Below are 14223 nucleotides of genomic sequence, written 5' to 3' on the forward strand. Positions count from 1 at the left end.
AGTAATTAAGGCATCCATCAAAGACAAAATGCACACACCTCACAGCAAGAGCTGCCAGGTGGGGCTGTGTCCGGGCTCTCCTCGTGCCATGGGCAAAGGGTTTTGACTCAGCTAGGCATTGCTGGAAAGCATTCAGGCAAAAGCAGCTTGTGTATAGGTAAGCAGTAGGATCCCTCCTGCTCCACCGTCCCCACCATCCTTCCCCCGGTCCTTTGATTTCTCATTATGTGTTCCTGGGACGCTGCTGCAGCTGGTACAGCCTCCTTGCCATTCAGGCAGCCCCACACTGAGCGCATTCTCAGGGTTGCACATGTTTGGTACTGCTGGGATGGTAAACCAACAGCAGGCCCGTAGCCATGGGGGTGGAGGCAGCTGTGAGTCCCCCATGATATTCTAGGCTTCCCACCCCCCTAGCCTTTGCTTGTGGAGAGATAAAGAAAATATCCAGGCGTTATTCCACCCAGTTGCTCAGTAAGAAGTAAATGGGCTCCTTCTCTTCCTGGGTTCTTGGTGCGGAAGCAGTTGGACATTAAAATTAATAACTAGTAAGTGGATTTAACCAGTTGCCTGTGTTTAAAATATCAAAAGGGTTATATCTGGCATTTTGCTTATTTGAATGTTTTGCTTATCCTCTCTGTGCTCTCCAATATATCCAGCACAAAATGTCTAGCTACAATATATCCAGCTACAAGCAGGTCTGACTACTTGTTGCAACTTCAAATCCAGTCACTTTTTGGGGGGGTGTCCAGTGGCCTTCTAACTTTGTGTGATGCACTCCAACAATACTTTCCCTCACTTTTCTAAGAATTAGATAGGTTTGTCTCTTATTTTTCCCTGTATTGGGGGGTGGTTGTAGCCACAGCATCTTCTGTATGGTGGAGGAAGGCAATACGACACATGACTACAATTTGGAGCCATTCTTCCTTCCAGCTCCTGTTGAGGCATATGCAGTCAGTACTTCATTTATCCCTATCCACTAAACATTGCTGTCAAAATTAGAGATACCAGCCATATTTGCATGTCACAATAAGCCAAGGCTGGGGGCTTTTCATCTTTCATTGGGAATGAGCGGCATGCTTCATTCCTCCCCTGGAAGAAACCAGGAAAGCTTGGTTTCTCATGTCATCTGAACCTGGGATCATGGTTTGTTTCCCCCTAACATACCAGAATTGCAAGACACTCCTAAACTATGGTTTGTTGTTGGCTTCTGAATTCTACCTTGTTGGGGAGAAGCAAACAATGATCCTGGGTTCAGATGCCGTGGGAAGTCAAGTGTAATTGCAGCTTCCTGGTTTATTTGTCCCCCTTGCATCACAAATATGGCCCTGGTACAAGCGAAGCGTGGGATGGAAAATTCTGGAATGTACTTCTGCTGTACCTATGTATGTATGTATGTATGTATGTATGTATTGCCCTTCTTCCTAAAGGAGACAAGGGTAGCAAATAGGAAGCAAAAAAGCAAAAATATTTATTTAAAACATTTTAAAAACAATTCTAATAAAGATGGAGACGAGGCTTAAAAGGCTGTTTGGAAGAGGGAGGCCTTCAGCAGGCATAGAAAAGACTGTAAGGGATGGCACCTGTCTAAAGGGAAGATATTCCAAAGGGTATGCGCCACGACACTAAAGGCCCAATTCCTACATTGCATGGAACAGACCTCCTGATAAGATGGTATAAGTCAGGCATAGGCAAACTCGGCCTTCCAGCTGTTTTGGGACTACAGTTCCCATCATCCCTGACCACTGGTCCTGTTAGCTAGGGATGATGGGAGTTGTAGTCCCAAGACATCTGGAGGGCTGAGTTTGCCTATGCCTGGTGTAAGTTGTGTAGGGCTACACCGAAACAAGCACCTTGAGCTTAGCCCAATAGCTAATTGATATATTATTGTAACGGAATCATGGTAAGCACAGGCAACAACTCCTCTCTCTTCCGTTTTAAATGCTTTAACAGCTTGCTCAGGTTGATTCAAGAGGTGTCCAGCTTGGCTCTCTCTTCATACGAGGCCTAGCTCTGATGATTAAAGCCAATAATACCTGTGGCCTCCCCTTTAAAGCGGATGACATAATGGCGTGGAGTGTATTTGATGGAAAACTCTTTCACACGAAATACCTGCAAGCCCACAGAGGATGCTCTTTACATGATCTTTTGGAAGGCAATGTAAGTACATAAGCTTGGGGTGGGGTTGTTTTAGTTAAAAGAAAAGCAAGCTTAGTTTGGGGATAATTTTTATTTTAGGAAAGCTAACCCTGATTTCTTTGGGAAATAAAAGAAGGTTTTCAGTGGTAGTACTTCACCTTTGCAAACTTTTGTGCTTTTCCATCAGTGGAAATCCACCTTGCCAAATTGAAAAGAGATCCCACTTGCTAATTGTTTCTGTTGCTGATGTAATGAATAAAAATATAAATGCAACCATCTTCATTTTTTATTTTGGTCTTGAGCTGAAAATCTAAAGCTTACTTGTTTCTAGTTCCTTTGCCTTTTTCCATTCTGAGAGCCACATTCCCAGGCAGGGTGGGTAATGTTAATTATTATTCATTCATTAAATTTGTATACTGCTCTTCATCTGAAGAGTAGAGCAAAGTCCCTTACAGCCAGTGTCAGGATTCTAATCCAGATCAGGGCCCTGTGCCAGCGGTTCACGGCATTTCTGCGCTGGTTGGGGAGAAAGAGAAACCTATCCTTCTGCAGACAGATGACAATTATCCAGAGACTGGAGGAAATTCCCCATCCATTAGGCCCTTAAGTCATACATTTGGTGAACCTGGAGGTGCTCATTGAAATCACACTGCACAAGTCTCTCTAGCAGCTCTGCAACATAACTGACCTGACTGGAAGCACACAGTGCTGAGCTAGAAGTGAAAGGATGTATTGGCACTGAGTCCCTAAAGTATAAAATAAAGGTAAAGGGACCCCTGACCATTAGGTCCAGTCGTGGCCAACTCTGGGGTTGTGGCGCTCATCTCGCTTTATTGGCCAAGGGAGCCGGCGTACAGCTTCTGGGTCATGTGGCCAGCATGACTAAGCCGCTTCTGGTGAACCAGAGCAGTGCACGGAAATGCCGTTTACCTTCCCGCTGGAGTGGTACCTATTTATCTACTTGCACTGTGACGTGCTTTCAAACTGCTTGGTTGGCAGGAGCAGGGACCGAGCAACAGGCGCTCATCCCGTCACGGGGATTCGAACCGCCAACCTTCTGATCAGCAAGTCCTAGGCCTTGCACCACCCGCGTCCCTAAAGTATAGCCTATATAAATGTTCTGGGGATTTCAGTGTGACTTCTCTGAAAACGAGAGGGAGAGTTTGCCGTTGCTTTCATTATTTCCTTGTCTGCAGGAATCTTGGCTTGCCAAGTTTCAGGATCTGATGTCCCTTATTTGCAAAACTTGCTCAGCAAGAGGCAGGATAATTCAGAGCAGACAGCGACTGGACAGCTTTGTGACAGGTAGGTGCCATGTGAGTTCTTTTTGCAAACCACTTTGAGGTGTGTGTGTTTGCATTAACAGACAGTTCGTGTGGGAAAAGAAACATATATGGCAATATACCTACAAGGTGTGCATGGTTTCCTATACATATCTGTACAGAAAACTCACCAAATATGAAGCTGTCCTGCGCATGCCCACAATAAGGACCATGTTCATTGCTTCTGTGCTTTTAAATTGCAGTAGTTAGTAATTTTCAAGTTTTGCTTAAAGCAGAATATCAATAATTATATCAGCTGAAACTTTAAATTAATTTATATGCTTTAACTTTCAGTTAAAACAAAATAAAAAAAATCCTTCCAGTAGCACCTTAAAGACCAACTAAGTTAGTTCTTGGTATGAGCTTTCGTGTGCATGCACACTTCTTCAGGTATCTGAAGAAGTGTGCATGCACACGAAAGCTCATACCAAGAACTAACTTAGTTGGTCTTTAAGGTGCTACTGGAAGGAATTTTTTTATTTTGTTTTGACTATGGCAGACCAACACGGCTACCTATCTGTAACTGGAACTTTCAGTTAGTTAGCTTTCAACGTGAGAACTCTGGATTTTATTTTGTTAGTGCGCTAGCAGTTTCAAGTGTCATAAATTCCTTTCCAGAGAGACCAGGAAGGGGAAGAGGTACTCACTTTCGGAATCCAAACAGAATTCCATCTCGTCCTTATCGTGATCAGGGCAGTGACTCTCTGTGGTGGAGAGACCGTCAGCCCCCTGGCCATTCATCTGAATCCCAGCCTCCAGGTAAAAAGAACCCAGCTTATAGATTAGCATTCAACTACATACTTGCAAAATCTTTCACTGCATCAATATTTTGATATATAAAAGCATGTATTAAAAGACTTTAACTTAACCACTGACAAGCTGTTAGCTGACTTCATACAGTGAAATGTAGGAATAGGTGAGGAACCAGCTCATCTTAAGTATGCATCAGTGACATTTTATAATAAGGTCACAAATAGATTATTGCATCAATAATCACAACAAAATTAAGCATCTCCCTCCATCTATTCTAAATCTGCCCCACATATGTACGCAAAATTTTCCTGTTCAAGTAGAAGCTTTATGTCGTTTGTTTTATTCCAGTTTCTTAAGGAATTTCAGTGGTGTGTTGTGTCAATCGCTTGCAGTTTCAGATTCTAATTTGTTACCCAATTCAGTATGATTGAGCTTTTGTGCAGAATCTCTATTTAATGGGTCTTGGACATACTTGAAAGTGAGCTTACAATTGCAATAAAGGGTTTTCCTCTTTCAAGCCTGAGATGTATTCAGTGTGATTAAAATATCACACTTAATTGTCTGTAATTTTCCTCCATCTCACCACCACAATTTGGCAGCCCTATATTAGTCCTCTTGTAAACATCAAGCTTAGAGCACCTGTTAATTTATCAGCTGAAACAATGCAAGTTTAATTTGCCACTTTAAACAACTGCCTCTCTAACAAAGTCTTATATCTCTGTATGTGACTGATTTGGGGGTAATTTGGAAGGATTATGACAGCACAGAGTATGGAACCAGGCCAAGCCTTCTCAAAGCGTGGGGTGAAAAAGGCCTGCATAGCCAGTCCTCTTGCATCATCTGAGGTTGCCTGAGCAGAGAGGAGGCTGAGCACTTTCTCTGAAGTTCTGTACATTGGGGCAAATGGCCACTGTTCTACCAACATCACCCAGCCTACAACCAATCCATGGCCCATCAGCTTCCTCCTCCCTAGTGTCAATGTTGCTCTTGCAGAACTCAGCAGGGAGGAGGATGGGAACAAAACTAGAATTAGTTGGCTTTGTCTGTTGTTGGCTCTGGCTCCTGCTACTGGTGATCTCCCTGCAGTCTCAATGGGCACCAGCCATGACCTGGTTCTGTGGTGGGTATTTTGTTCTTCTCCCACCCCCAGAAGAAATTACAGAGAAAAACAACTAAGTTGAGAATTCAGAGGTTGTGCCCCTTCTCACAGCATCCACTGGCCAGAAAGGAAGGAACCAGCGTGATTTGGATTTCCTAGTAGGACAGTGATTTGTCCCTCTTGACTTGAATCCTTCATGGCATTCAATTAAAAGAGATAGGACTTCATCCTCTGAGAAAGTAGAAGCCATACCTCTTTCTTCATAGAAGGCAGGCACCAGGAGAGGGGAGTGTGAGTTCCTTCAATCAAACCAAACACCTTCAAGGGCTGCCTTAGCAGGGCCTATTTTCTAATGTTTAATCTCACACTCAGTAAGAGAACACATCCAGTTTCCATAGCTCTGACTGCTTTCCATGAATACACTGGTAGTTTTGAAGCAATGCACATTGGAGTTCAAATTTATGTTAGTATACCGTGGCTGGCAGTAACTGCTTCATGCAATAAACTAAGTATGGACTGTGAATTGAAGCATCCTTCCATTCAAGTTGGTCTCAGATGTTCATAAAGTTACCTGAAACAGCCATTGTTGATAGATAATTCATAACTCCATTAGGGCGTAAAGAAAGAGCCATGTTCTTCCAGCTTTTTATTCTGCCTCTTCTCCCCATCAATCTGAATTCTGTATCCTACGTGGTCCTGCAACATTCAGTCATGTCCCCTGTGACATTACAAATCTACATGACACCACTGAGTGGAATACAGGGTCAAGGTGCTTGTGGTTCACAAGCTGCATGAAAGTAGGAGCAAAAAGGGGAATGCTTAAGATGTGTGCACAAACCACTCATCTTGGCTTAGAATTATGTGTGAACATAAGAAATATAGGTTCAAAAACATTGTGTCACCCTGGGTGGGATATAAATTAAGCCTGTCTGGTCTCTTAAATCTGAGGACGAATCCCTTTTCATAGTCCTACCATTAGAAGAGGTATATTGGGTGGTAATACAGTGAAACATCAGTTTTCGAGCATCTCAGGAGTCAAACGTTTCAGCTTTCGAACGCCGAAAACCCGGAAGTAACTGCTTCGGTTTTCAAACGCTTTTCGGAAGCCAGATGTGCCACACTGCTTCCGTATTGAGTTTTCCAGATGTAAATTCTTCCGGAAATGCATCCTTTGGTTTTCAAACGTTTCGGAAGTCGAACAGTCTTCTGGAATGGATTATGTTCAAAAACTGAGGTTCCACCGTACTACAAAAAGGGTGTTTTCTGCAGCGGTGCCCACAACATGAAATGCCCTCTCCAGGAAGTATGACTGGTGCCAGCTATGTTGATATTTCCCCCGTTTGCTTAGGCCTTCTCAGGGTTTTCTTATTGTTTTATATTGCTAGGTTGTTATGAGTTGTGCTAGTTTAAAGGGATATTTTATGCTTGGCATTAAGGTTGAGTCTAGGGATTTTTTTTATCTGCTTTGTTAGTCTGTCTGATGGTTTAGCTTTCAACAGAGCTGTAGATTGCAAGTTGAAGGGTGGGGTAAAAGTGTACTGAACAAATAAATCCTAAAATGAATAAAATAATTTCTGAACTGTTACCAGGGATGCTCTTTGAACATTAAAAATAATCTTTTTCCCTCCACCAGGTCGAGGATATGGACCAAGACACCAACCTCCCAGGGGTCAAAGATTCTAGGTAAGTAGCTGCAATAGTAATTAATGGAAAGAGGTAGAAAGTGAGTTAATTAAAAGTTTTAAAAGCTATTTTTAAAGATTTTTAGATGCATTTGTAAAATAAAATAAAATTCTTTTTGGCCCCCATTTACTTTTTTTTTAACATTTGAATTTGTACCTAGTATAAAACAAGTTTGAGAGTTTTGCCTCAATAAAGCTGTCAGACAAAGGCAGGACTAAGTAATATTGAGCCCCAGAGCTGTATCTACTCCCCAAGGGTTCCACCACCTGGCTTTCTGCCCCCTGTTGCAACAAGGATAGGCCAGGCATTCCAAGGGAAGAGATAGTGGGGGAGCCTTTGTACTTCGGTTTATGAGGCCTATATAGCCTACATTTGAAAGTACTGGCCATACTATCTTTAAGGCTACTTCCTCTTGAATATTGACATCTGCTGTCAAAACTTGAGGACCAAATTCTCTTGTGTGGATGTTGACATGGGAGGCAATGGGTGAGGTCTTGATACAGTTGCCGTAGTTTTCTTTATTAATTTTTCTCCTGAATTCACTGATCCTCCCCCAAATAAATAGTTAAATAAATAAAGTTAAAATAATGTAAAACTGTGTTATCACAACATACATACATACACAGCACATTATCCCCTCCCAATGCCTTCCTATTCTCTTAATAAATGGTTTCAGAATTGCAGCCCAGAGGCAGTTCAACTTTACATCCAGATGGTCTATATACCAAGCTATCAACATGAGCATCATAGTTTTATAACATTTGTCCATAACCAGCAGGGAATGCCCCTCAGGTTTTTAGGGTGGTTGTTGTTGTTTTTGCCACGTAACATGGTGTAGTCTATTTTAAAGAGATGAGAGCACCAAAGCACATACATATTTGTTGTTCTTCTTGTAGTGCATGGACCGAGATCCTTGTCTGAGGTATAGAATCGACTGTTGCATAGACAGAATTAAAAATAATTATCACAGCAAATCAACATTCACCTACACTTGTCTGTTATCAGCTAGAGAGTTATAAAGATCAGGAGGGGCTTACTTATGTAGCTCCAAGTTTCATTTCATTTTGTATTGCCACACAAACATGGCAAATGTTCTTTTTTTTCTGTGAATATATAGAGTAGTTGCTTACTTTAGCTCCATGACTGTTTGCTTGTGTTTTTAGGTGGCCCCAGATGATTCTCCTCCTGGGTGGAACTGGAGGGAGGAAGAGTGAGAGAGGAAAAGGAGGTCTGATAATGTATGGAAAATTAATCATTATTAATCATTAAAACCAATTGACTGTTTTATATTGCTGGAAGAGCAATTAAGCACATTCTAGCTTTTAAAAAATGAGCTGTGTAATGTAGCTTGCCTTGACCTGAAGAGCTATGCTTAAAACACAGCAAAACTTATTATAGTGAAAGGGAAAATCTTCAAAATGGGGTGTGGTTTCCAGCTCTTACTGATATGGGTGCTTTTGTGCCAATAAAAAATAATGATCTTATTAGCAGTCAGTTTTTGGTACCCACAATGTATATTGGTATTTCTCTTTGAAAGAACTGCATCCTATTTTTCAAGCAGAGTTCCCAAAGCAGTTCACAGCATACGTAAGACATAATTGACGCATCAGAGTGAATTGTATTTTAATATTCTAACATAAACACACTTGAAATCTGATTATGGGAGAAATTTAATTCTGGACAAACTAGGAGAGATAAAGGGGTGTGGGTGGCGCTGTGGGTTAAACCACAGAGCCTAGGACTTGCTGATCAGAAGGTCAGCAGTTCGAATCCCCGTGACGGGGTGAGCTCCCGTTGCTCGGTCCCTGCTCCTGCCAACCTAGCAGTTCGAAGGCACATCAAAGTGCAAGTAGATAAATAGGTACCATACCGGCGGGAAGGTAAACGGTGTTTCCGTGTGTTGCTCTGGTTTTCCAGAAGCGGCTTAGTCATGCTGGCCACATGACCCAGAAGCTGTACGCCGGCTCCCTCAGCCAGTAAAGCGAGATGAGCGCCGCAACCCCAGAGTCAGCCACGACTGGACCTAATGGTCAGGGGTCCCTTTACCTTTTTTAGGAGAGATAAAGATTATATATTTGCTATATTTTGGTGAGTGTACTATGTTTGCATTTAATAAAGAAAAGGGTGGTGATGGGTGTGTAATGCAGCTTTCCCAAATAAAATTAACCCAATGCCATATCATCATAGTTTTGTGCTTATACATATGTAGGTGTGAAAAGCAGAGAAAATAATACAGAATACTATTCAGCTAACAGGCTAACAAGGTGAGAGAGTGGCTGGCCCCTCAACTCCAACCAGTTTTGGATGATGCTCATTGCTTGGATCCATTCTCTTTGGCCAGCTCCCCTGCTACAGCAGGCAGAGAGATTGCCATCTCATTTTTAAACCTCTGAGATCAGCAGTGAGTATCCAGGAAGTTCTTTCAGCACAGAGCGCCTAATTCAATCCCTTGTAGGACAAAGGTGATAGCTAACATTACAGGAGCACATCTTGCCAGCAGGAAATGTATGAATGAAGCAGAGTTTATCACATCACTAGGGATCTCTTTTTTAAAATATATATTCAAAATGTGGTGTTTCAAATAGCTCTCATAGAAGGTTCATACAAAGCGAGATAATTTTTTAGCTCTGGTTCATCTTCCCAACTGTAGAAGACACGCCAAAATTTGCATGGTGCCTGGTGACTCATATAAAGGTTCAAGATAAGTCCTTTGATACCCTGGGGGAACTGAAATAGGTATTTTCTTCTGCTTCTATTTCCTAATCAATGCTTCCTTCCAACAAACAGTCATACACAATTGATCTTTTAGTAGTAATATCTCCATTTCTTTTCACAAGGACTTTCAGGAATAGCTCAGCCATTTGTAAATAGGCACACAATATATACTTACTTTCACATACACAGAAAGCATCTTGAATGCATGTCCAGTGGTCAAAATGATGCAGTGTGTGACTATTGTTAGTTTTCTTCTGGCATAATCATGGCTATACTTTTGCAAAATTCCACTTCAGGTAGCGCTTCCTTGTGGATTGTATCCTTTCTCCTGAATTTAAGCTTGATACAGTGGTACCTCGGGTTAAGTACTTAATTCGTTCCGGAGGTCCATACTTAACCTGAAACTGTTCTTAACCTGAAGTACCACTTTAGCTAATGGGGCCTCCTGCTGCCGCCGCGCCGCCGGAGCACGATTTCTGTTCTCATCCTGAAGCAAAGTTCTTAACCTGAAGCACTATTTCTGGGTTAACAGAGTCTGTAACCTGAAGCGTATGTAACCTGAAGCGTATGTAACCTGAGGTACCACTGTATATGGTCCCTGTCACACAACCTTCATGCAAAAGCAGGCTCTTAAAAAAAAGTGCACATAAAAATCAAACTTCTGTTGAACCAAATTGTAGACTGAAAACAAGGTAATTATGGAGCGCACTGGCTTATCTGATAAGAAATCATTTTGCTCAAGACGTTTATGATTAGAGTCGCTGCTGGCTGTATTTATATTCTAAGTAGATTTCATGTTCATTTATATCTTAAAATTTTGCTCATCTAAGATGGACTTAAATGAGGATTTGAATATCATTTGATGTTCACCATTACCTTATCCTACGGCTTTATTGTTCACTAATTCCCTTTCTTATCGTCTCTCTGTCTCACCTATAGTTTTATTATTTGTGGCATTCTTGCATTAATCCTGCATTTCCATGGTATATGCCTTCCAGGTACATGATGTTTAATTTGTGTTATTTGCTGTGTGTATCAATGGCATCTTATTATTCTTAGACTTCCTGGTTCTTCTTATTTTTAAGTAACCTTCACAATTTTTAGGATCAATATACTATTTCTTTGTTGATCATTGAGGCTTTTGTTTCTTTCCCTCTTAATTTTCTTTCAGTTTTGGGTTCAAGGTTCCTTTTGACAAAATGTACCATGGCTTGGACCCTAATTTCTGTTCTGTAAATAGAATTCCCCACCTCCCATCCTTTCATCCTCTTCAGGTTCCTGCTGAGAGTTAGGAACCTCAGAAAAGCATATGATGTAGGGGATAGGCTGCAGTGGGACAAGGGAATCCCCCCTTTCCCCCCAAAAGAATCCATACATCTTCATGTACGTATGGGCCATCTTTGCTGTGAGGCCCACAATATCCTCTCCCTGCTTTGCTGGCCTATTTCCACCTGGCTTGGGAGGGTGGGGCCCAGACTGACTCTTGCTTCAAAAGCTGCTGCTACTGCAGAAGGAGCCAGAGGCCATCTTATAAGACCTGCTGCTCAGGAGGGACCAGGGACCAGGAGGTGGGAAGCTTTTGTTGGGATCACGAGTTTAATTTTGGAGAGGCTTAGTTTTTGCTGGTATTATGTTTTTGTATCTTTATTCTTACACTGTATTATGAATTATGTGGGGATTTTTCAGGTTTATTGTATCCTTATTGAGATATTTTCATTTATTGTTTATGACTTAAATTTAGTTTTTTTGTAATTTTGTAATTCGGTTGATTATGTTCTCATAGAGTCCAATTATGTTTCCTGTTTCTAACAACATTTCCCCCTTTAATAAAGCAAATTCATGGGAATCCAGGATCTGAATCATTTTTTCTTGGACCTGTGCATTCCATTTTAACCTTCTATTTCCAAGTATCAGCTATTCTGTTTCATCCAATCATTTAGGAAAGGCAGGAGAAAAGAATGATGTCAGAGATAGCTCAAGTGGAAAGTGGTCACTTTCAGCTCTGGGAATTATCCTGAAGGTATTCGGTTAACTGGCACATTATTAGATGTTAGGATATAATCTATGGTGCTAGTAAATCCTCTGGGGGAGATAAAAGTAAAATAACCCTCTTGATCCCCTTGACCGTGCCCATTGCATAACAAAAGGTTATGCTTTACTATAAGTTCACAAAGATGTTTCCCAGCGTGATTAGAGGTGGTGTCCATTGCTGCCCTCTGACAGATTTCAGGTTCGTCCTCCAAGTTTAGACCAGATAATGTTGTATTTTGTGGGGAAACAAGGCCGATCCAGGCATTGAAGTCACCTCCCAAGACAAACCGAGGGTTAGGTGACAGAGAGTCTATACTTTCGAGTAGTTGGTCAAGTTCATCCCAATATGATCTCAGTTCCCCACAAGACTTTACTGGAGGTATATACACACAGATGCAATAAGTATTTCTCAGGAGACTATCAGAAAGGGACAACACTAAAAAATTAGGGGTGGTCAATGAGGGACACTGTTGAATTGATACATTAAGAGAGGTTGACACCAGCACCGCCAGCCCCCCACTAGGCCTTCCATACTTTGCAGTTTTAAGAGCTGGTTGAGTGTAACTTGTAAAACCCTGTAATTCAACCATAGTGCCCTCTTTTGCCCAGGTTTCTTGAAGAAAGATGATGTCATGTGTTTGTAGATAGGAACAGAAATCACTGTCTTGGATCTTGTTCATCCACCCTGTTACATTCCATGAGAGAAGTTTAATTGATTTACAGTGATTTACTCTTAGTCAATTGTTGGCCGATGTGCTCTCGGAGTTTACCAGTTTTTGAGGCATTTTGTAATTCATTTAATGTTGTAAGCTGCTTTGAGCCTGTTATAACTATGGAAAGGTGGCGTGCTAATAAGTGATAACTGTTGAAGGCTTGTTGTTCTTTCCATAATTGTAATTTATGTTATCCTCCAAAATCACTTTTTTATTATTATTATAGGGTGATATACTTCATAGTGGTTCCCAAGATACCATAGAACTTCGTTCAATACACTGTGATCACACACAGTCTTGTAAAAGGTAAAAATAACAGTTACTCAGAATACGTCTTGAAGAGTAACAGACACAGCTGCTTCATTCAGGCAGGCTTAACATGGTAATTGAGTTACTAAGACGTACTTAAGTCTAGGTTAAAAATGGAGCCTGAACTGGAGCTCAGACTTGCAATGATCTCACATTGTAGGCATGGTGGAGATGAGCAGAGCGAGAGGGTGTCCTGGCAATGACTACGCCTTCTTGCCATCTGGGCACAGAGAGGAGGGGTCTTACAGAGTTCTCTCTAATGAGTTTACAGGAAAGCTCTTTGAGCCCCAGTCCCTTCATGTGCCTATCTGGCAAAACGGAAATTGTTGGTTTGACTGCAATTAAATATCCCACACAGCTTGCACAAGCATTTCAGCTTGCAGATAGAACAATCCTCTGTTGTTCTTCCGACCCTACAGATCCAATTTTCAGGGGAAGGAGAGGGAAAGCTCCCTTGCACAAGCAGAAGTCCTTCCTTCCACTAATCAGGTGTATTAAGTGAATTCAAACTTAGGTTTTTACATATTGACATTGTGGCTCTTTGCCATTGTTTTGTTTTTGAAGAAAAATGTTCTGTTTATTGCTTTGGACATAATCTTGCAGGAAAACAGCATACAAATGCACTGATAGTGATATGATTTCCCCAATTATATGTGAGCGTACCCCAAGACTTGGGAAAATCCTTTCAGATTGTATGTTCAACTCCCTGGTTCACAAAAAACAACAGTGTGGTCCTGGTTCACCTGCACTTGAGAGGATGCGGGTGGCGCTGTGGCCTAAACAACTGAGCCTCTTGGGCTTGCCGATCAGAAGGTTGGTGGTTTGAATCCGTGCGACGGGGTGAGCTCCCATTGCTCTGTCCCAGCTCCTGCCAACCTAGCAGTTCAAAAGCAAGTAAAAGTGCAAGTAGATAAATAGGTACCGCTCCGGCGGGAAGGTAAACGGTGTTTCCGTGCACTCTGGTTTCCGCCATGGTGTTCTGTTGTGCCAGAAGCAGTTTAGTCATGCTGGCCACATGACCCAGAAAGCTTTCTGTGGCCAAATGCTGTCTCCCTCAGCCTGAAAGCAAGATGAGCACCGCAACCCCATAGTCGCCTTTGACTGGACTTAACCGTCCAGGGGTCCTTTACCTACCTTTACTTGAGAGGGCATTACTATGGGCCTAAATATTTTAACTGATATTATGGTTCCGCCACCATTTGCAAGTGGAATTTATTCATTTTTACCTCACCCTTCCTCCCTTAGCAGCACAGGGCAACTTAAAGCATGACTGCTATGTGCCCGCTTTCAAACAAAGCCAAACAGCTGTGATAGCATAGTTTACTCAACCTTGGGGATTTATTAAGAACAAGCTTGGACGTCAAATAAGGTGTGCTAGTTTCATTGTTGATACGAAAGAACACTTAAAAGTGAAAACGCCAGTCATGAACTTAAGTCAGTGCCTTGGGGCAGCGTGTGATTT

At 41.9% G+C, this 14223-nt stretch overlaps 1 protein-coding gene across 4 annotated transcripts in view; it reads left to right on the top strand.

The window, feature by feature from the left end:
- The window catches only part of FAM120B (family with sequence similarity 120 member B), a 37861-nt gene extending 25247 nt beyond the window's left edge, over positions 1-12614 (top strand). For 2 of the 4 annotated variants that reach the window (XM_081855843.1, XM_081855844.1), the window contains exons 7-11: positions 1951-2157; positions 3333-3441; positions 4077-4217; positions 6944-6993; positions 8157-9492. In XM_081855843.1, the coding sequence (XP_081711969.1) occupies positions 1951-2157; positions 3333-3441; positions 4077-4217; positions 6944-6993 (507 nt within the window). In that variant the 3' untranslated portion in view covers positions 8157-9492. Of the gene's footprint in view, positions 1-1950; positions 2158-3332; positions 3442-4076; positions 4218-6943; positions 7034-8156; positions 11457-12512 lie in introns of those variants that run through there. The other 2 variants (XR_014154961.1, XM_081855845.1) reach the window with 2 other exon arrangements.
- The last annotated feature ends 1609 nt before the right edge of the window (positions 12615-14223 follow it).

The sequence above is a fragment of the Podarcis erhardii genome (assembly GCF_964252035.2).
Source record: "Podarcis erhardii genome assembly, chromosome: 3".
Lineage (NCBI taxonomy): Eukaryota > Metazoa > Chordata > Lepidosauria > Squamata > Lacertidae > Podarcis > Podarcis erhardii.